We start from the raw sequence: 23,017 nt of genomic DNA, 5'->3' as shown, positions 1-23,017 counted from the left end.
TAAAACAACACAGTTGTGTTTTAATTTGAGATAAGGTAGTAACTTGTAAAGCAAAACAAACCAGTATTGTTTACAATGGAGAGAAAGAAGTAATTTGTGCAATAAAACAACCCAGTAGTGTTTTAATGGAAAGAAAGGAGAAACGTGTGAAATAAAACAACCCAGTAGTGTTTTAATGGAAAGAAAGGAGAAACGTGTGAAATAAAACAACCCAGTAGTGTTTTAAAATGAGAGAAAGGAGTAACTTGTGAAGTAAAACAACCCAGTAGTGTTTAGAATGGATGGAAAGGAGTAACTTGTACAATGTAAAAACCCAGTAGTGTTTCAAATGAGAAGAAACGAGTGCATAGTAAAATAAAACAACCAAGTATTTTTTTAAATGGAGAACAGTTTTAATTATCAACTATATAAAGTTAGTCTTAGTAGGTTTATATTTTGTGATTTATTGTAAGAATATAATGTAGTACTAACAGTGATGATCCTACATTTTACATAATATCCAAGATGATGAGAACAATGTTTTAATTATCAACAATATAAAGTTAGTCTCAGTAAGTTTATATTTTGTGATTTATTGTAAGAATATAATGTAGTACTAACAGTGATGGTCCAACATCTTTACATAATATCTGAGGTTATGAGAACAGTGTTTTAGTTAAACTAGGTATGTTAATGTCAGTAAGATTATAGCTTGTAATTTATTGTAAGAATATAAAGTATGAAAATATCATAGATTTTTGCATAAATCAAATTTAAAGACTTTATTACGGTGAGTTCATACTAATTAGTGATGATGAAAAAACCCACTTATAGAGAAAAATATATGGGGAAAAAATGGCTGGTTTGGGTTGAGAAAAATTTTCTCAATTATTATAATTGTTTTGATAAAAATATAAAACACTCACACTGTAGATTTTTATTAGAAATAAATTTATTGGTTTATTCTCAACAAACATGCATAGTCTAAAGTCACTAACATACAAAAAATGTATCTAGTAACATTTTTAACAGATTAGATCTTGTTTTCCAAATTAATGCTTCTAGTTTTTATGTCCGTTTAGACCTTGGCTTATCTCCTGGTGTGTATAATGGAATAGTGAGAACTGCTGTTTTAGTGGGTGTTCCTGTTGACAAGTTTTTAGATGATTGTATATGACAACCCAGAACTGAGGCAATTGTGATGAGCCTGAGTTACAAGAAATATTAATTACAACCTTATTTTACTAACGTACTCATATCATACATGTTAAAATTTAATATTCAAAGTAAGAACTTGAAATTAACTTAACCTTTTAGTAACTAATATTCAAAGATAGATACATCAAATGTTCCTAAACAACAATCAATACTTTCATACTAAACAAAACACAATAACAGAACTGTAAAAAGGGGCCACTGCTCAACAATATACAAAATGTTATGATTTAGTCAACAAGTATCCTAACAGTTTGTAACGTGAACCAAACCTTTCACATTGAACAAAATACAATAACAGAGCTGTAATCAAGGGACAGGGCTTACCAATACAGAAAATGTTATGATTTAGTCAACAAATACCTCAACACATTGTTACATGAAACAAAACTTTCTTATTAAACAAACTACAATAACAGATCTGTAATCAGAACCTGTGTTTACCAATACAGAAAATGTTATGATTTAGTCAACAAATACCTCAACACATTGTTACATGAAACAAAACTTTCTTATTGAACAAACTACAATAACAGAGCTGTAATCAAGGGCCTGTGCTTACCAATACAGAAAATGTTATTATTTAGTCAACAAATACCTCAATATATTGTTACATGAAACAAAACTTTCTTATTGAACAAACTACAATAACAGAGCTGTAATCAAGAGCCTGTTCTTACCAATACAGAAAATGTTATTATTTAGTCAACAAATACCTCAATATATTGTTACATGAAACAAAACTTTCTTATTGAACAAACTACAATAACAGAGTTGTAATCAAGAGCCTGTTCTTACCAATACAGAAAATGTTATTATTTAGTCAACAAATACCTCAATATATTGTTACATGAAACAAAACTTTCTAATTGAACAAACTACAATAACAGAGCTGTAATCAAGAGCCTGTGTTTACGAATACAAAAAATGTTATTATTTAGTCAACAAATACCTCAATATATTGTTACATGAAACAAAACTTTCTTATTAAACAAACTACAATAACAGATCTGTAATCAGAACCTGTGTTTACCAATACAGAAAAAGTTATGATTTAGTCAACAAATACCTCAACACATTGTTACATGAAACAAAACTTTCTTATTGAACAAACTACAATAACAGAGCTGTAATCAAGAGCCTGTTCTTACCAATACAGAAAATGTTATTATTTAGTCAACAAATACCTCAATATATTGTTACATGAAACAAAACTTTCTTATTGAACAAACTACAATAACAGAGTTGTAATCAAGAGCCTGTTCTTACCAATACAGAAAATGTTATTATTTAGTCAACAAATACCTCAATATATTGTTACATGAAACAAAACTTTCTTATTGAACAAACTACAATAACAGAGCTGTAATCAAGAGCCTGTGTTTACGAATACAAAAAATGTTATTATTTAGTCAACAAATACCTCAATATATTGTTACATGAAACAAAACTTTCTTATTAAACAAACTACAATAACAGAGCTGCAATCAGGACCTGTGTTTACCAATACAGAAAATGTTATTATTTAGTCAACAAATACCTCAACACATTGTTACATGAAACAAAACTTTCTTATTGAACAAACTACAATAACAGAGCTGTAATCAAGGGACAGGGCTTACCAATACAGAAAATGTTATGATTTAGTCAACAAATAGCCTAACAGTTTGTGAAATAAACTAAATTCTGAGATTATTTACCTGTTCATAGAAACATACAGTGATGGTGAACATCAACACTATGATATAAACTAAATTATGTGATTATTTACCTGCTCATATGAATTTTAAAGTCAGGGTGCACATCACTAAAGTCAATAGAGAAGCCATCCACCAACAACGCAACTACCATAGCATATGCAATAGTTTTATCTTTCATACGCTGTGGGAAAGATCTAAAATCAAAGTAAATAATTGAAACAATATGATGAATTAGTAAAGATTTTATTTTGTTAACTGCCGATGTGACATACTGCATCTGTTTTGGCCTTTTATGTTAATAGTATTTAAGTACAATTTTTTTCACTCTAAAACCAGGAGGAAAAGAAACATTATAAGTTCATTTCTATCTAAATGTTGCAAAAAATGTTGACCCATTTTAATAGAAGGATGAACTGCAACTCAATTTTTTGTGAGACATAAGTTACAAAATTTCTATTAAAAATACCTTTTTTGATAAAGAAAACTGAACCACTACTGGAACTAATAACTTACCTTAATTACGTTCAATTCCCAGTGTGTTTTTTTTTATCATTTCACACAACAGAAAGTTATAAGAATTAAAACTGTTTGTATTTAGAAACCATAACAGCTACAAAATGAGTAAAATCATGAAAAAAAATGTTTTTCTTTTAGTTAGCTTGTGATTTTTTATCTTATTTTGTTATCCTTGATGGACTATTATTCTGGTTTGCACTTGTTAATTACACCCTTCCTATAATGTCCAATTCCATTAAATTTATTCCAGTAATGAAGCACATTGTTTATCCAACATGCATGTGCTGTATGTGCTTACTTTTACATATCAAAAATGCAGTTAACCTCTCCACTTACCTGAATGTAGTTCCATGTTCGTTTTCTGATTTCAGTGTAAAATTATTGAGCAAGTGATTTTTAAATGGTTCAGGAACTGTTGGTAAGGGATCTGTGTAATAAAGAACAAAAAAGATATCATATAAATTAAAATAAAAATATTATTTCCAAAACTCTGACATACACTTTTATCGTACACTGTTAAAAACATTCATAAACTTGACCAATAAATTATGTGAAAACATCTTTCCAGACCAGTTAGATATTCCATCAAAACTGTGAAATATCTACAAATACTCAACTTTCTCTACAGCCTTTTCCTGATATTACAAGCCGCATTATGAAAAAGTATTAATTTAAAAAGGGAATATGTGAATCTTGAAAAGCTTACAGAAATAATACAAGTAGTTTAAAACAGGGAAACAAACAAGTTTCAAGGTTTGAGACAAGGTACTGTCAATATTTCCTCAAGCTAAAAATTTCGATTTTGATTGCATGTCAGAAAGGTGTAATATTTAGGAAAGTTCTAAATATAGATTGTGGAAATAATGTCAACACTATATTTCAAACCTTAAATCGTGTTTTTATTTGTTTTCTGCAATTTCATTTTCACTTTATCTATCTTGTAATTATTTGAAAATCTCTATTTCTACTGTTTAAATTAATAATTCTTAATAATCTGGCATTTTAAGTCTTTTTTTTTTAGTCCATCATAGACATAAATCTGTAAAGTAGGAATTTTAAACAGTTGAGTTTAATGAAATGCATAGTTAGCCAATGATGGTCTGTTAGAAAAACTACGTATTAGCTTCATGCAGCTTGGAATAACTGTTGGTCCTGGTATCATTGAAAGCAGTCCTGCATGTATGATCACTATGCATATGCCTGTAATATATACATATATATATACCACGTTATTATATGAGGAGCCTGTACACATTTGATAGGAGGGACTATTGAACTATACTAGAATGTTGCATGTTGGCTAGTATTTCTATCTATATATAATTTTTTCAAACTGTATAAATATATGTATTCATATTCAATACAAATTAAAGACAATGTGTAATAACACAATAGGATATGCATACCAAACAGCATTCTCTCCTCTCCACTAGGCTTCTAATAGGGTTAATCAGTTTTTCTATATACTTTACAAGGTTTACAATGTGGGAAATAATTGTATTTATACAGCTTTTCCTTTCATTTCCAACTTAATTAGAGACATGACATTGCTACAACTGAATACAGCTTTTCCTTTCATTTCCAACTTATTTAGAGTCATAACATTACTACAACTGAATACAGCTTTTCCTTTCATTTCCAACTTATTTAGAGTCATGACATTGCTACAACTGAATATAGCTTTTCCTTTCATTTCAAACTTATTTAGAGTCATAACATTACTACAACTGAATATAGCTTTTCCTTTCATTTCAAACTTATTTAGAGTCATAACATTACTACAACTGAATACAGCTTTTCCTTTCATTTCCAACTTAGAGTCATGACATTACTACAACTGAATACAGCTTTTCCTTTCATTTCCAACTTAATTAGAGACATGACATTGCTACAACTGAATACAGCTTTTCCTTTCATTTCCAACAATTAGAGACATGACATTACTACAACTGAATACAGCTTTTCCTTTCATTTCCAACTTAATTAGAGTCATGACATTGCTACAACTGAATACAGCTTTTCCTTTCATTTCCAACTTATTTAGAGTCATGGCATTACTACAACTGAATACAGCTTTTCCTTTCATTTCCAACTTAATTAGAGTCATGACATTGCTACAACTGAATACAGCTTTTCCTTTCATTTCAACTTAGAGTCATGGCATTACTACAACTGAATACAGCTTTTCCTTTCATTTCCAACTTATTTAGAGTCACGACATTACAACAACTGAATACAGCTTTTCCTTTCATTTCCAACTTATTTAGAGTCCGCGACATTACTACAACTGAATACAGCTTTTCCTTTCATTTCCAACTTAGAGTCATGGTATTACTACAACTGAATACAGCTTTTCCTTTCATTTCCAACTTATTTAGAGTCACGACATTACTACAACTGAATACAGCTTTTCCTTTCATTTCAAACTTAGAGTCATGGCATTACTACAACTGAATACAGCTTTTCCTTTCATTTCCAACTTATTTAGAGTCATGACATTACTACAACTGAATACAGCTTTTCCTTTCATTTCCAACTTATTTAGAGTCATGACATTGCTACAACTGAATACAGCTTTTCCTTTCATTTCCAACCTATTTAGAGTCATAACATTACTACAACTGAATACAGCTTTTCCTTTCATTTCCAACTTAGAGTCATGACATTACTACAACTGAATACAGCTTTTCCTTTCATTTCCAACAATTAGAGACATGACATTGCTACAACTGAATACAGCTTTTCCTTTCATTTCCAACAATTAGAGACATGACATTACTACAACTGAATACAGCTTTTCCTTTCATTTCCAACAATTAGAGTCATGACATTGCTACAACTGAATACAGCTTTTCCTTTCATTTCCAACTTAGAGTCATGGCATTACTACAACTGAATACAGCTTTTCCTTTCATTTCCAACCTATTTAGAGTCATAACATTACTACAACTGAATACAGCTTTTCCTTTCATTTCAACTTAGGTCATGACATTACTACAACTGAATACAGCTTTTCCTTTCATTTCCAACAATTAGAGACATGACATTGCTACAACTGAATACAGCTTTTCCTTTCACTTCCAACTTAATTAGAGACATGACATTACTACAACTGAATACAGCTTTTCCTTTCATTTCCAACTTAATTAGAGTCATGACATTGCTACAACTGAATACAGCTTTTCCTTTCATTTCCAACTTATTTAGAGTCATGGCATTACTACAACTGAATGCAGCTTTTCCTTTCATTTCCAACTTATTTAGTCATGACATTACTGCAACTGAATACAGCTTTTCCTTTCATTTCCAACTTAGAGTCATGGTATTACTACAACTGAATACAGCTTTTCCTTTCATTTCAAACTTAGAGTCATGGCATTACTACAACTGAATACAGCTTTTCCTTTCATTTCCAACTTATTTAGAGTCCGCGACATTACAACAACTGAATACAGCTTTTCCTTTCATTTCCAACTTATTTAGAGTCCGCGACATTACTACAACTGAATACAGCTTTTCCTTTCATTTCCAACTTAGAGTCATGGTATTACTACAACTGAATACAGCTTTTCCTTTCATTTCCAACTTATTTAGAGTCCGCGACATTACTACAACTGAATACAGCTTTTCCTTTCATTTCAAACTTAGAGTCATGGCATTACTACAACTGAATACAGCTTTTCCTTTCATTTCCAACTTATTTAGAGTCATGACATTACTACAACTGAATACAGCTTTTCCTTTCATTTCCAACTTATTTAGAGTCATGACATTGCTACAACTGAATACAGCTTTTCCCTTCATTTCCAACCTATTTAGAGTCATAACATTACTACAACTGAATACAGCTTTTCCTTTCATTTCCAACTTAGAGTCATGACATTACTACAACTGAATACAGCTTTTCCTTTCATTTCCAACTTAATTAGAGACATGACATTGCTACAACTGAATACAGCTTTTCCTTTCATTTCCAACTTATTTAGAGTCATGGCATTACTACAACTGAATGCAGCTTTTCCTTTCATTTCCAACTTATTTAGTCATGACATTACTGCAACTGAATACAGCTTTTCCTTTCATTTCCAACTTAGAGTCATGGTATTACTACAACTGAATACAGCTTTTCCTTTCATTTCAAACTTAGAGTCATGGCATTACTACAACTGAATACAGCTTTTCCTTTCATTTCCAACTTATTTAGAGTCCGCGACATTACAACAACTGAATACAGCTTTTCCTTTCATTTCCAACTTATTTAGAGTCCGACATTACTACAACTGAATACAGCTTTTCCTTTCATTTCCAACTTAGAGTCATGGTATTACTACAACTGAATACAGCTTTTCCTTTCATTTCCAACTTATTTAGAGTCCGCGACATTACTACAACTGAATACAGCTTTTCCTTTCATTTCAAACTTAGAGTCATGGCATTACTACAACTGAATACAGCTTTTCCTTTCATTTCCAACTTATTTAGAGTCATGACATTACTACAACTGAATACAGCTTTTCCTTTCATTTCCAACTTATTTAGAGTCATGACATTGCTACAACTGAATACAGCTTTTCCTTTCATTTCCAACCTATTTAGAGTCATAACATTACTACAACTGAATACAGCTTTTCCTTTCATTTCCAACTTAGAGTCATGACATTACTACAACTGAATACAGCTTTTCCTTTCATTTCCAACAATTAGAGACATGACATTGCTACAACTGAATACAGCTTTTCCTTTCATTTCCAACAATTAGAGACATGACATTACTACAACTGAATACAGCTTTTCCTTTCATTTCCAACTTAATTAGAGTCATGACATTGCTACAACTGAATACAGCTTTTCCTTTCATTTCCAACTTAGAGTCATGGCATTACTACAACTGAATACAGCTTTTCCTTTCATTTCCAACTTATTTAGAGTCACGACATTACTACAACTGAATACAGCTTTTCCTTTCATTTCCAACTTATTTAGAGTCCGCGACATTACAACAACTGAATACAGCTTTTCCTTTCATTTCCAACTTATTTAGAGTCACGACATTACTACAACTGAATACAGCTTTTCCTTTCATTTCCAACTTAGAGTCATGGTATTACTACAACTGAATACAGCTTTTCCTTTCATTTCCAACTTATTTAGAGTCACGACATTACTACAACTGAATACAGCTTTTCCTTTCATTTCAAACTTAGAGTCATGGCATTACTACAACTGAATACAGCTTTTCCTTTCATTTCCAACTTATTTAGAGTCATGACATTACTACAACTGAATACAGCTTTTCCTTTCATTTCCAACTTATTTAGAGTCATGACATTGCTACAACTGAATACAGCTTTTCCTTTCATTTCCAACCTATTTAGAGTCATAACATTACTACAACTGAATACAGCTTTTCCTTTCATTTCCAACTTAGAGTCATGACATTACTACAACTGAATACAGCTTTTCCTTTCATTTCCAACAATTAGAGACATGACATTGCTACAACTGAATACAGCTTTTCCTTTCATTTCCAACAATTAGAGACATGACATTACTACAACTGAATACAGCTTTTCCTTTCATTTCCAACCTTAATTAGAGTCATGACATTGCTACAACTGAATACAGCTTTTCCTTTCATTTCCAACTTAGAGTCATGGCATTACTACAACTGAATACAGCTTTTCCTTTCATTTCCAACCTATTTAGAGTCATAACATTACTACAACTGAATACAGCTTTTCCTTTCATTTCAACTTAGAGTCATGACATTACTACAACTGAATACAGCTTTTCCTTTCATTTCCAACAATTAGAGACATGACATTGCTACAACTGAATACAGCTTTTCCTTTCATTTCCAACAATTAGAGACATGACATTACTACAACTGAATACAGCTTTTCCTTTCATTTCCAACTTAATTAGAGTCATGACATTGCTACAACTGAATACAGCTTTTCCTTTCATTTCCAACTTATTTAGAGTCATGGCATTACTACAACTGAATGCAGCTTTTCCTTTCATTTCCAACTTATTTAGTCATGACATTACTGCAACTGAATACAGCTTTTCCTTTCATTTCCAACTTAGAGTCATGGTATTACTACAACTGAATACAGCTTTTCCTTTCATTTCAAACTTAGAGTCATGGCATTACTACAACTGAATACAGCTTTTCCTTTCATTTCCAACTTATTTAGAGTCACGACATTACAACAACTGAATACAGCTTTTCCTTTCATTTCCAACTTATTTAGAGTCACGACATTACTACAACTGAATACAGCTTTTCCTTTCATTTCCAACTTAGAGTCATGGTATTACTACAACTGAATACAGCTTTTCCTTTCATTTCCAACTTATTTAGAGTCACGACATTACTACAACTGAATACAGCTTTTCCTTTCATTTCAAACTTAGAGTCATGGCATTACTACAACTGAATACAGCTTTTCCTTTCATTTCCAACTTATTTAGAGTCATGACATTACTACAACTGAATACAGCTTTTCCTTTCATTTCCAACTTATTTAGAGTCATGACATTGCTACAACTGAATACAGCTTTTCCTTTCATTTCCAACCTATTTAGAGTCATAACATTACTACAACTGAATACAGCTTTTCCTTTCATTTCCAACTTAGAGTCATGACATTACTACAACTGAATACAGCTTTTCCTTTCATTTCCAACAATTAGAGACATGACATTGCTACAACTGAATACAGCTTTTCCTTTCATTTCCAACAATTAGAGACATGACATTACTACAACTGAATACAGCTTTTCCTTTCATTTCCAACTTAATTAGAGTCATGACATTGCTACAACTGAATACAGCTTTTCCTTTCATTTCCAACTTATTTAGAGTCATGGCATTACTACAACTGAATGCAGCTTTTCCTTTCATTTCCAACTTATTTAGTCATGACATTACTGCAACTGAATACAGCTTTTCCTTTCATTTCCAACTTAGAGTCATGGCATTACTACAACTGAATACAGCTTTTCCTTTCATTTCAAACTTAGAGTCATGGCATTACTACAACTGAATACAGCTTTTCCTTTCATTTCAAACTTATTTAGAGTCACGACATTACTACAACTGAATACAGCTTTTCCTTTCATTTCCAACTTATTTAGAGTCATGACATTACTGCAACTGAATACAGCTTTTCCTTTCATTTCCAACTTAGAGTCATGGTATTACTACAACTGAATACAGCTTTTCCTTTCATTTCCAACTTATTTAGAGTCACGACATTACAACAACTGAATACAGCTTTTCCTTTCATTTCCAACTTATTTAGAGTCACGACATTACTACAACTGAATACAGCTTTTCCTTTCATTTCCAACTTATTTAGAGTCACGACATTACTACAACTGAATACAGCTTTTCCTTTCATTTCAAACTTAGAGTCATGGCATTACTACAACTGAATACAGCTTTTCCTTTCATTTCCAACTTATTTAGAGTCACGACATTACTACAACTGAATACAGCTTTTCCTTTCATTTCCAACTTAAGAGTCATGGTATTACTACAACTGAATACAGCTTTTCCTTTCATTTCCAACTTATTTAGAGTCATGACATTGCTACAACTGAATACAGCTTTTCCTTTCATTTCCAACCTATTTAGAGTCATAACATTACTACAACTGAATACAGCTTTTCCTTTCATTTCCAACTTAGAGTCATGACATTGCTACAACTGAATACAGCTTTTCCTTTCATTTCCAACCTATTTAGAGTCATAACATTACTACAACTGAATACAGCTTTTCCTTTCATTTCCAACTTAGAGTCATGACATTACTACAACTGAATACAGCTTTTCCTTTCATTTCCAACAATTAGAGACATGACATTGCTACAACTGAATACAGCTTTTCCTTTCATTTCCAACTTAATTAGAGACATGACATTACTACAACTGAATACAGCTTTTCCTTTCATTTCCAACTTAATTAGAGTCATGACATTGCTACAACTGAATACAGCTTTTCCTTTCATTTCCAACTTATTTAGAGTCATGGCATTACTACAACTGAATGCAGCTTTTCCTTTCATTTCCAACTTATTTAGTCATGACATCACTGCAACTGAATACAGCTTTTCCTTTCATTTCCAACTTAGAGTCATGGTATTACTACAACTGAATACAGCTTTTCCTTTCATTTCAAACTTAGAGTCATGGCATTACTACAACTGAATACAGCTTTTCCTTTCATTTCAAACTTATTTAGAGTCACGACATTACTACAACTGAATACAGCTTTTCCTTTCATTTCCAACTTATTTAGAGTCACGACATTACTACAACTGAATACAGCTTTTCCTTTCATTTCCAACAATTAGAGTCATGACATTGCTACAACTGAATACAGCTTTTCCTTTCATTTCCAACTTATTTAGAGTCATGACATTACTACAACTGAATGCAGCTTTTCCTTTCATTTCCAACTTATTTAGTCATGACATTACTGCAACTGAATACAGCTTTTCCTTTCATTTCCAACTTAGAGTCATGGTATTACTACAACTGAATACAGCTTTTCCTTTCATTTCCAACTTATTTAGAGTCATGACATTACAACAACTGAATACAGCTTTTCCTTTCATTTCCAACTTATTTAGAGTCACGACATTACTACAACTGAATACAGCTTTTCCTTTCATTTCCAACTTAGAGTCATGGTATTACTACAACTGAATACAGCTTTTCCTTTGATTTCCAACTTATTTAGAGTCACGACATTACTACAACTGAATACAGCTTTTCCTTTCATTTCAAACTTAGAGTCATGGCATTACTACAACTGAATACAGCTTTTCCTTTCATTTCCAACTTATTTAGAGTCATGACATTACTACAACTGAATACAGCTTTTCCTTTCATTTCCAACTTATTTAGAGTCATGACATTACTACAACTGAATACAGCTTTTCCTTTCATTTCCAACTTATTTAGAGTCATGACATTGCTACAACTGAATACAGCTTTTCCTTTAATTTCCAACTTAGAGTCATGGCATTATTACAACTGAATACAGCTTTTCCTTTCATTTCCAACTTAGAGTCATGACATTACTACAACTGAATACAGCTTTTCCTTTCATTTCCAACTTAATTAGAGACATGACATTGCTACAACTGAATACAGCTTTTCCTTTCATTTCCAACTTAATTAGAGACATGACATTACTACAACTGAATACAGCTTTTCCTTTCATTTCCAACTTAATTAGAGTCATGACATTGCTACAACTGAATACAGCTTTTCCTTTCATTTCAACTTATTTAGAGTCATGGCATTACTACAACTGAATACAGCTTTTCCTTTCATTTCCAACTTAATTAGAGTCATGACATTGCTACAACTGAATATAGCTTTTCCTTTCATTTCAAACTTATTTAGAGTCATAACATTACTACAACTGAATACAGCTTTTCCTTTCATTTCCAACTTAGAGTCATGACATTACTACAACTGAATACAGCTTTTCCTTTCATTTCCAACAATTAGAGACATGACATTGCTACAACTGAATACAGCTTTTCCTTTCATTTCCAACAATTAGAGACATGACATTACTACAACTGAATACAGCTTTTCCTTTCATTTCCAACTTAATTAGAGTCATGACATTGCTACAACTGAATACAGCTTTTCCTTTCATTTCCAACTTATTTAGAGTCATGGCATTACTACAACTGAATACAGCTTTTCCTTTCATTTCCAACTTAATTAGAGTCATGACATTGCTACAACTGAATACAGCTTTTCCTTTCATTTCCAACTTAGAGTCATGGCATTACTACAACTGAATACAGCTTTTCCTTTCATTTCCAACTTATTTAGAGTCACGACATTACAACAACTGAATACAGCTTTTCCTTTCATTTCCAACTTATTTAGAGTCACGACATTACTACAACTGAATACAGCTTTTCCTTTCATTTCCAACTTAGAGTCATGGTATTACTACAACTGAATACAGCTTTTCCTTTCATTTCCAACTTAATTAGAGTCATGACATTGCTACAACTGAATACAGCTTTTCCTTTCATTTCCAACTTAGAGTCATGGCATTACTACAACTGAATACAGCTTTTCCTTTCATTTCCAACTTATTTAGAGTCACGACATTACTACAACTGAATACAGCTTTTCCTTTCATTTCAAACTTAGAGTCATGGCATTACTACAACTGAATACAGCTTTTCCTTTCATTTCCAACTTATTTAGAGTCACGACATTACTACAACTGAATACAGCTTTTCCTTTCATTTCCAACTTAAGAGTCATGGTATTACTACAACTGAATACAGCTTTTCCTTTCATTTCAACTTATTTAGAGTCATGACATTGCTACAACTGAATACAGCTTTTCCTTTCATTTCCAACCTATTTAGAGTCATAACATTACTACAACTGAATACAGCTTTTCCTTTCATTTCCAACTTAGAGTCATGACATTGCTACAACTGAATACAGCTTTTCCTTTCATTTCCAACCTATTTAGAGTCATAACATTACTACAACTGAATACAGCTTTTCCTTTCATTTCCAACTTAGAGTCTTGACATTACTACAACTGAATACAGCTTTTCCTTTCATTTCCAACTTAAGAGTCATGGTATTACTACAACTGAATACAGCTTTTCCTTTCATTTCCAACTTATTTAGAGTCATGACATTGCTACAACTGAATACAGCTTTTCCTTTCATTTCCAACCTATTTAGAGTCATAACATTACTACAACTGAATACAGCTTTTCCTTTCATTTCAACTTAGAGTCATGACATTGCTACAACTGAATACAGCTTTTCCTTTCATTTCCAACCTATTTAGAGTCATAACATTACTACAACTGAATACAGCTTTTCCTTTCATTTCCAACTTAGAGTCATGACATTACTACAACTGAATACAGCTTTTCCTTTCATTTCCAACTTATTAGAGACATGACATTGCTACAACTGAATACAGCTTTTCCTTTCATTTCCAACAATTAGAGACATGACATTACTACAACTGAATACAGCTTTTCCTTTCATTTCCAACTTAATTAGAGTCATGACATTGCTACAACTGAATACAGCTTTTCCTTTCATTTCCAACTTATTTAGAGTCATGGCATTACTACAACTGAATGCAGCTTTTCCTTTCATTTCCAACTTATTTAGTCATGACATCACTGCAACTGAATACAGCTTTTCCTTTCATTTCCAACTTAGAGTCATGGTATTACTACAACTGAATACAGCTTTTCCTTTCATTTCAAACTTAGAGTCATGGCATTACTACAACTGAATACAGCTTTTCCTTTCATTTCAAACTTATTTAGAGTCACGACATTACTACAACTGAATACAGCTTTTCCTTTCATTTCCAACTTATTTAGAGTCACGACATTACTACAACTGAATACAGCTTTTCCTTTCATTTCCAACTTAATTAGAGTCATGACATTGCTACAACTGAATACAGCTTTTCCTTTCATTTCCAACTTATTTAGAGTCATGACATTACTACAACTGAATGCAGCTTTTCCTTTCATTTCCAACTTATTTAGTCATGACATTACTGCAACTGAATACAGCTTTTCCTTTCATTTCCAACTTAGAGTCATGGTATTACTACAACTGAATACAGCTTTTCCTTTCATTTCCAACTTATTTAGAGTCACGACATTACAACAACTGAATACAGCTTTTCCTTTCATTTCCAACTTATTTAGAGTCACGACATTACTACAACTGAATACAGCTTTTCCTTTCATTTCCAACTTAGAGTCATGGTATTACTACAACTGAATACAGCTTTTCCTTTGATTTCCAACTTATTTAGAGTCACGACATTACTACAACTGAATACAGCTTTTCCTTTCATTTCAAACTTAGAGTCATGGCATTACTACAACTGAATACAGCTTTTCCTTTCATTTCCAACTTATTTAGAGTCATGACATTACTACAACTGAATACAGCTTTTCCTTTCATTTCCAACTTATTTAGAGTCATGACATTACTACAACTGAATACAGCTTTTCCTTTCATTTCCAACTTATTTAGAGTCATGACATTGCTACAACTGAATACAGCTTTTCCTTTCATTTCCAACTTAGAGTCATGGCATTATTACAACTGAATACAGCTTTTCCTTTCATTTCCAACTTAGAGTCATGACATTACTACAACTGAATACAGCTTTTCCTTTCATTTCCAACAATTAGAGACATGACATTGCTACAACTGAATACAGCTTTTCCTTTCATTTCCAACTTAATTAGAGACATGACATTACTACAACTGAATACAGCTTTTCCTTTCATTTCCAACTTAATTAGAGTCATGACATTGCTACAACTGAATACAGCTTTTCCTTTCATTTCCAACTTATTTAGAGTCATGGCATTACTACAACTGAATACAGCTTTTCCTTTCATTTCCAACTTAATTAGAGTCATGACATTGCTACAACTGAATACAGCTTTTCCTTTCATTTCAAACTTATTTAGAGTCATAACATTACTACAACTGAATACAGCTTTTCCTTTCATTTCCAACTTAGAGTCATGACATTACTACAACTGAATACAGCTTTTCCTTTCATTTCCAACTTAATTAGAGACATGACATTGCTACAACTGAATACAGCTTTTCCTTTCATTTCCAACTTAATTAGAGACATGACATTACTACAACTGAATACAGCTTTTCCTTTCATTTCCAACTTAATTAGAGTCATGACATTGCTACAACTGAATACAGCTTTTCCTTTCATTTCCAACTTATTTAGAGTCATGGCATTACTACAACTGAATACAGCTTTTCCTTTCATTTCCAACTTAATTAGAGTCATGACATTGCTACAACTGAATACAGCTTTTCCTTTCATTTCCAACTTAGAGTCATGGCATTACTACAACTGAATACAGCTTTTCCTTTCATTTCCAACTTATTTAGAGTCACGACATTACAACAACTGAATACAGCTTTTCCTTTCATTTCCAACTTATTTAGAGTCACGACATTACTACAACTGAATACAGCTTTTCCTTTCATTTCCAACTTAGAGTCATGGTATTACTACAACTGAATACAGCTTTTCCTTTCATTTCCAACTTATTTAGAGTCATGACATTACTACAACTGAATACAGCTTTTCCTTTCATTTCCAACTTATTTAGAGTCATGACATTGCTACAACTGAATACAGCTTTTCCTTTCATTTCCAACCTATTTAGAGTCATAACATTACTACAACTGAATACAGCTTTTCCTTTCATTTCCAACTTAGAGTCATGACATTACTACAACTGAATACAGCTTTTCCTTTCATTTCCAACTTAATTAGAGACATGACATTGCTACAACTGAATACAGCTTTTCCTTTCATTTCCAACTTATTTAGAGACATGACATTACTACAACTGAATACAGCTTTTCCTTTCATTTCCAACTTAATTAGAGTCATGACATTGCTACAACTGAATACAGCTTTTCCTTTCATTTCCAACTTAGAGTCATGGCATTACTACAACTGAATACAGCTTTTCCTTTCATTTCCAACCTATTTAGAGTCATAACATTACTACAACTGAATACAGCTTTTCCTTTCATTTCCAACTTAGAGTCATGACATTACTACAACTGAATACAGCTTTTCCTTTCATTTCCAACAATTAGAGACATGACATTGCTACAACTGAATACAGCTTTTCCTTTCATTTCCAACAATTAGAGACATGACATTACTACAACTGAATACAGCTTTTCCTTTCATTTCCAACTTAATTAGAGTCATGACATTGCTACAACTGAATACAGCTTTTCCTTTCATTTCCAACTTATTTAGAGTCATGGCATTACTACAACTGAATGCAGCTTTTCCTTTCATTTCCAACTTATTTAGTCATGACATTACTGCAACTGAATACAGCTTTTCCTTTCATTTCCAACTTAGAGTCATGGTATTACTACAACTGAATACAGCTTTTCCTTTCATTTCAAACTTAGAGTCATGGCATTACTACAACTGAATACAGCTTTTCCTTTCATTTCCAACTTATTTAGAGTCACGACATTACAACAACTGAATACAGCTTTTCCTTTCATTTCCAACTTATTTAGAGTCACGACATTACTACAACTGAATACAGCTTTTCCTTTCATTTCCAACTTAGAGTCATGGTATTACTACAACTGAATACAGCTTTTCCTTTCATTTCCAACTTATTTAGAGTCATGACATTACTACAACTGAATACAGCTTTTCCTTTCATTTCAAACTTAGAGTCATGGCATTACTACAACTGAATACAGCTTTTCCTTTCATTTCCAACTTATTTAGAGTCATGACATTACTACAACTGAATACAGCTTTTCCTTTCATTTCCAACTTATTTAGAGTCATGACATTGCTACAACTGAATACAGCTTTTCCTTTCATTTCCAACCTATTTAGAGTCATAACATTACTACAACTGAATACAGCTTTTCCTTTCATTTCCAACTTAGAGTCATGACATTACTAAAACTGAATACAGCTTTTCCTTTCATTTCAACAATTAGAGACATGACATTGCTACAACTGAATACAGCTTTTCCTTTCATTTCCAACTTAATTAGAGACATGACATTACTACAACTGAATACAGCTTTTCCTTTCATTTCCAACAATTAGAGACATGACATTGCTACAACTGAATACAGCTTTTCCTTTCATTTCCAACTTATTTAGAGACATGACATTACTACAACTGAATACAGCTTTTCCTTTCATTTCCAACTTATTTAGAGTCATGACATTGCTACAACTGAATACAGCTTTTCCTTTCATTTCCAACTTATTTAGAGTCATGGCATTACTACAACTGAATACAGCTTTTCCTTTCATTTCCAACTTATTTAGTCATGACATTACTACAACTGAATACAGCTTTTCCTTTCATTTCCAACTTAGAGTCATGGTATTACTACAACTGAATACAGCTTTTCCTTTCATTTCAAACTTAGAGTCATGGCATTACTACAACTGAATACAGCTTTTCCTTTCATTTCCAACTTATTTAGAGTCATGACATTACAACAACTGAATACAGCTTTTCCTTTCATTTCCAACTTATTTAGAGTCACGACATTACTACAACTGAATACAGCTTTTCCTTTCATTTCCAACTTAGAGTCATGGTATTACTACAACTGAATACAGCTTTTCCTTTCATTTCCAACTTATTTAGAGTCACGACATTACTACAACTGAATACAGCTTTTCCTTTCATTTCAAACTTAGAGTCATGGCATTACTACAACTGAATACAGCTTTTCCTTTCATTTCCAACTTATTTAGAGTCATGACATTACTACAACTGAATACAGCTTTTCCTTTCATTTCCAACTTATTTAGAGTCATGACATTGCTACAACTGAATACAGCTTTTCCTTTCATTTCCAACCTATTTAGAGTCATAACATTACTACAACTGAATACAGCTTTTCCTTTCATTTCCAACTTAGAGTCATGACATTACTAAAACTGAATACAGCTTTTCCTTTCATTTCCAACAATTTAGAGACATGACATTGCTACAACTGAATACAGCTTTTCCTTTCATTTCAAATTAATTAGAGACATGACATTACTACAACTGAATACAGCTTTTCCTTTCATTTCCAACTTAATTAGAGTCATGGCATTACTACAACTGAATACAGCTTTTCCTTTCATTTCCAACTTATTTAGAGTCACATTACTACAACTGAATACAGCTTTTCCTTTCATTTCAAACTTAGAGTCATGGCATTACTACAACTGAATACAGCTTTTCCTTTCATTTCCAACTTATTTAGAGTCATGACATTACTACAACTGAATACAGCTTTTCCTTTCATTTCCAACTTATTTAGAGTCATGACATTGCTACAACTGAATACAGCTTTTCCTTTCATTTCCAACCTATTTAGAGTCATAACATTACTACAACTGAATACAGCTTTTCCTTTCATTTCCAACTTAGAGTCATGACATTACTACAACTGAATACAGCTTTTCCTTTCATTTCCAACAATTAGAGACATGACATTGCTACAACTGAATACAGCTTTTCCTTTCATTTCCAACTTAATTAGAGACATGACATTACTACAACTGAATACAGCTTTTCCTTTCATTTCCAACTTAATTAGAGTCATGACATTGCTACAACTGAATACAGCTTTTCCTTTCATTTCCAACTTAGAGTCATGGCATTACTACAACTGAATACAGCTTTTCCTTTCATTTCTAACCTATTTAGAGTCATAACATTACTACAACTGAATACAGCTTTTCCTTTCATTTCCAACTTAGAGTCATGACATTACTACAACTGAATACAGCTTTTCCTTTCATTTCCAACTTAATTAGAGACATGACATTGCTACAACTGAATACAGCTTTTCCTTTCATTTCCAACTTAATTAGAGACATGACATTACTACAACTGAATACAGCTTTTCCTTTCATTTCCAACAATTAGAGTCATGACATTGCTACAACTGAATACAGCTTTTCCTTTCATTTCCAACTTATTTAGAGTCATGGCATTACTACAACTGAATGCAGCTTTTCCTTTCATTTCCAACTTATTTAGTCATGACATTACTGCAACTGAATACAGCTTTTCCTTTCATTTCCAACTTAGAGTCATGGTATTACTACAACTGAATACAGCTTTTCCTTTCATTTCAAACTTAGAGTCATGGCATTACTTCAACTGAATACAGCTTTTCCTTTCATTTCCAACTTATTTAGAGTCACGACATTACAACAACTGAATACAGCTTTTCCTTTCATTTCCAACTTATTTAGAGTCACGACATTACTACAACTGAATACAGCTTTTCCTTTCATTTCCAACTTAGAGTCATGGTATTACTACAACTGAATACAGCTTTTCCTTTGATTTCCAACTTATTTAGAGTCACGACATTACTACAACTGAATACAGCTTTTCCTTTCATTTCAAACTTAGAGTCATGGCATTACTACAACTGAATACAGCTTTTCCTTTCATTTCCAACTTATTTAGAGTCATGACATTACTACAACTGAATACAGCTTTTCCTTTCATTTCCAACTTATTTAGAGTCATGACATTGCTACAACTGAATACAGCTTTTCCTTTCATTTCCAACCTATTTAGAGTCATAACATTACTACAACTGAATACAGCTTTTCCTTTCATTTCAACTTAGAGTCATGACATTACTACAACTGAATACAGCTTTTCCTTTCATTTCCAACTTAATTAGAGACATGACATTGCTACAACTGAATACAGCTTTTCCTTTCATTTCCAACTTAATTAGAGACATGACATTACTACAACTGAATACAGCTTTTCCTTTCATTTCCAACTTAATTAGAGTCATGACATTGCTACAACTGAATACAGCTTTTCCTTTCATTTCCAACTTATTTAGAGTCATGGCATTACTACAACTGAATGCAGCTTTTCCTTTCATTTCCAACTTATTTAGTCATGACATTACTGCAACTGAATACAGCTTTTCCTTTCATTTCCAACTTAGAGTCATGGTATTACTACAACTGAATACAGCTTTTCCTTTCATTTCAAACTTAGAGTCATGGCATTACTACAACTGAATACAGCTTTTCCTTTCATTTCAAACTTATTTAGAGTCACGACATTACTACAACTGAATACAGCTTTTCCTTTCATTTCCAACTTATTTAGAGTCACGACATTACTACAACTGAATACAGCTTTTCCTTTCATTTCCAACTTAATTAGAGTCATGACATTGCTACAACTGAATACAGCTTTTCCTTTCATTTCCAACTTAGAGTCATGGCATTACTACAACTGAATACAGCTTTTCCTTTCATTTCCAACTTATTTAGAGTCATGACATTACTACAACTGAATGCAGCTTTTCCTTTCATTTCCAACTTATTTAGTCATGACATTACTGCAACTGAATACAGCTTTTCCTTTCATTTCCAACTTAGAGTCATGGTATTACTACAACTGAATACAGCTTTTCCTTTCATTTCCAACTTATTTAGAGTCACGACATTACAACAACTGAATACAGCTTTTCCTTTCATTTCCAACTTATTTAGAGTCACGACATTACTACAACTGAATACAGCTTTTCCTTTCATTTCCAACTTATTTAGAGTCACGACATTACTACAACTGAATACAGCTTTTCCTTTCATTTCAAACTTAGTCATGGCATTACTACAACTGAATACAGCTTTTCCTTTCATTTCCAACTTATTTAGAGTCACGACATTACAACAACTGAATACAGCTTTTCCTTTCATTTCCAACTTATTTAGAGTCATGACATTACTACAACTGAATACAGCTTTTCCTTTCATTTCCAACTTAGAGTCATGGTATTACTACAACTGAATACAGCTTTTCCTTTCATTTCCAACTTATTTAGAGTCACGACATTACTACAACTGAATACAGCTTTTCCTTTCATTTCAAACTTAGAGTCATGGCATTACTACAACTGAATACAGCTTTTCCTTTCATTTCCAACTTATTTAGAGTCATGACATTGCTACAACTGAATACAGCTTTTCCTTTCATTTCCAACCTATTTAGAGTCATAACATTACTACAACTGAATACAGCTTTTCCTTTCATTTCCAACTTAGAGTCATGACATTACTACAACTGAATACAGCTTTTCCTTTCATTTCCAACTTAATTAGAGACATGACATTGCTACAACTGAATACAGCTTTTCCTTTCATTTCCAACTTAATTAGAGACATGACATTACTACAACTGAATACAGCTTTTCCTGTCATTTCCAACTTAATTAGAGTCATGACATTGCTACAACTGAATACAGCTTTTCCTTTCATTTCCAACTTATTTAGAGTCATGGCATTACTACAACTGAATGCAGCTTTTCCTTTCATTTCCAACTTATTTAGTCATGACATTACTGCAACTGAATACAGCTTTTCCTTTCATTTCCAACTTAGAGTCATGGTATTACTACAACTGAATACAGCTTTTCCTTTCATTTCAAACTTAGAGTCATGGCATTACTACAACTGAATACAGCTTTTCCTTTCATTTCAAACTTATTTAGAGTCACGACATTACTACAACTGAATACAGCTTTTCCTTTCATTTCCAACTTATTTAGAGTCACGACATTACTACAACTGAATACAGCTTTTCCTTTCATTTCCAACAATTAGAGTCATGACATTGCTACAACTGAATACAGCTTTTCCTTTCATTTCCAACTTATTTAGAGTCATGACATTACTACAACTGAATGCAGCTTTTCCTTTCATTTCCAACTTATTTAGTCATGACATTACTGCAACTGAATACAGCTTTTCCTTTCATTTCCAACTTAGAGTCATGGTATTACTACAACTGAATACAGCTTTTCCTTTCATTTCCAACTTATTTAGAGTCACGACATTACAACAACTGAATACAGCTTTTCCTTTCATTTCCAACTTATTTAGAGTCACGACATTACTACAACTGAATACAGCTTTTCCTTTCATTTCCAACTTAGAGTCATGGTATTACTACAACTG

The 23,017-nt window shown here is 32.3% G+C and overlaps 1 protein-coding gene across 2 annotated transcripts in view; it reads right to left on the bottom strand.

Moving 5' to 3' along the window:
- Positions 1–913: 913 nt before the first annotated feature.
- Positions 914–23,017, bottom strand: part of LOC143231290 (DNA-directed RNA polymerase I subunit RPA49-like) — a 74,236-nt gene continuing 52,132 nt past the window's right edge. For both annotated transcript variants that reach the window (XM_076465850.1, XM_076465843.1), the window contains exons 10-12: positions 3,747–3,837; positions 2,966–3,088; positions 914–1,186 (exon numbers count right to left, since the gene is read on the bottom strand). In XM_076465850.1, the coding sequence (XP_076321965.1) occupies positions 1,048–1,186; positions 2,966–3,088; positions 3,747–3,837 (353 nt within the window). In that variant the 3' untranslated portion in view covers positions 914–1,047. The remainder of the gene's footprint in view (positions 1,187–2,965; positions 3,089–3,746; positions 3,838–23,017) is intronic.

The sequence above is a fragment of the Tachypleus tridentatus genome, chromosome 1 (genome assembly GCF_004210375.1).
Source record: "Tachypleus tridentatus isolate NWPU-2018 chromosome 1, ASM421037v1, whole genome shotgun sequence".
NCBI lineage: Eukaryota > Metazoa > Arthropoda > Merostomata > Xiphosura > Limulidae > Tachypleus > Tachypleus tridentatus.
This window is presented reverse-complemented; position numbering and strand designations above follow the sequence as displayed.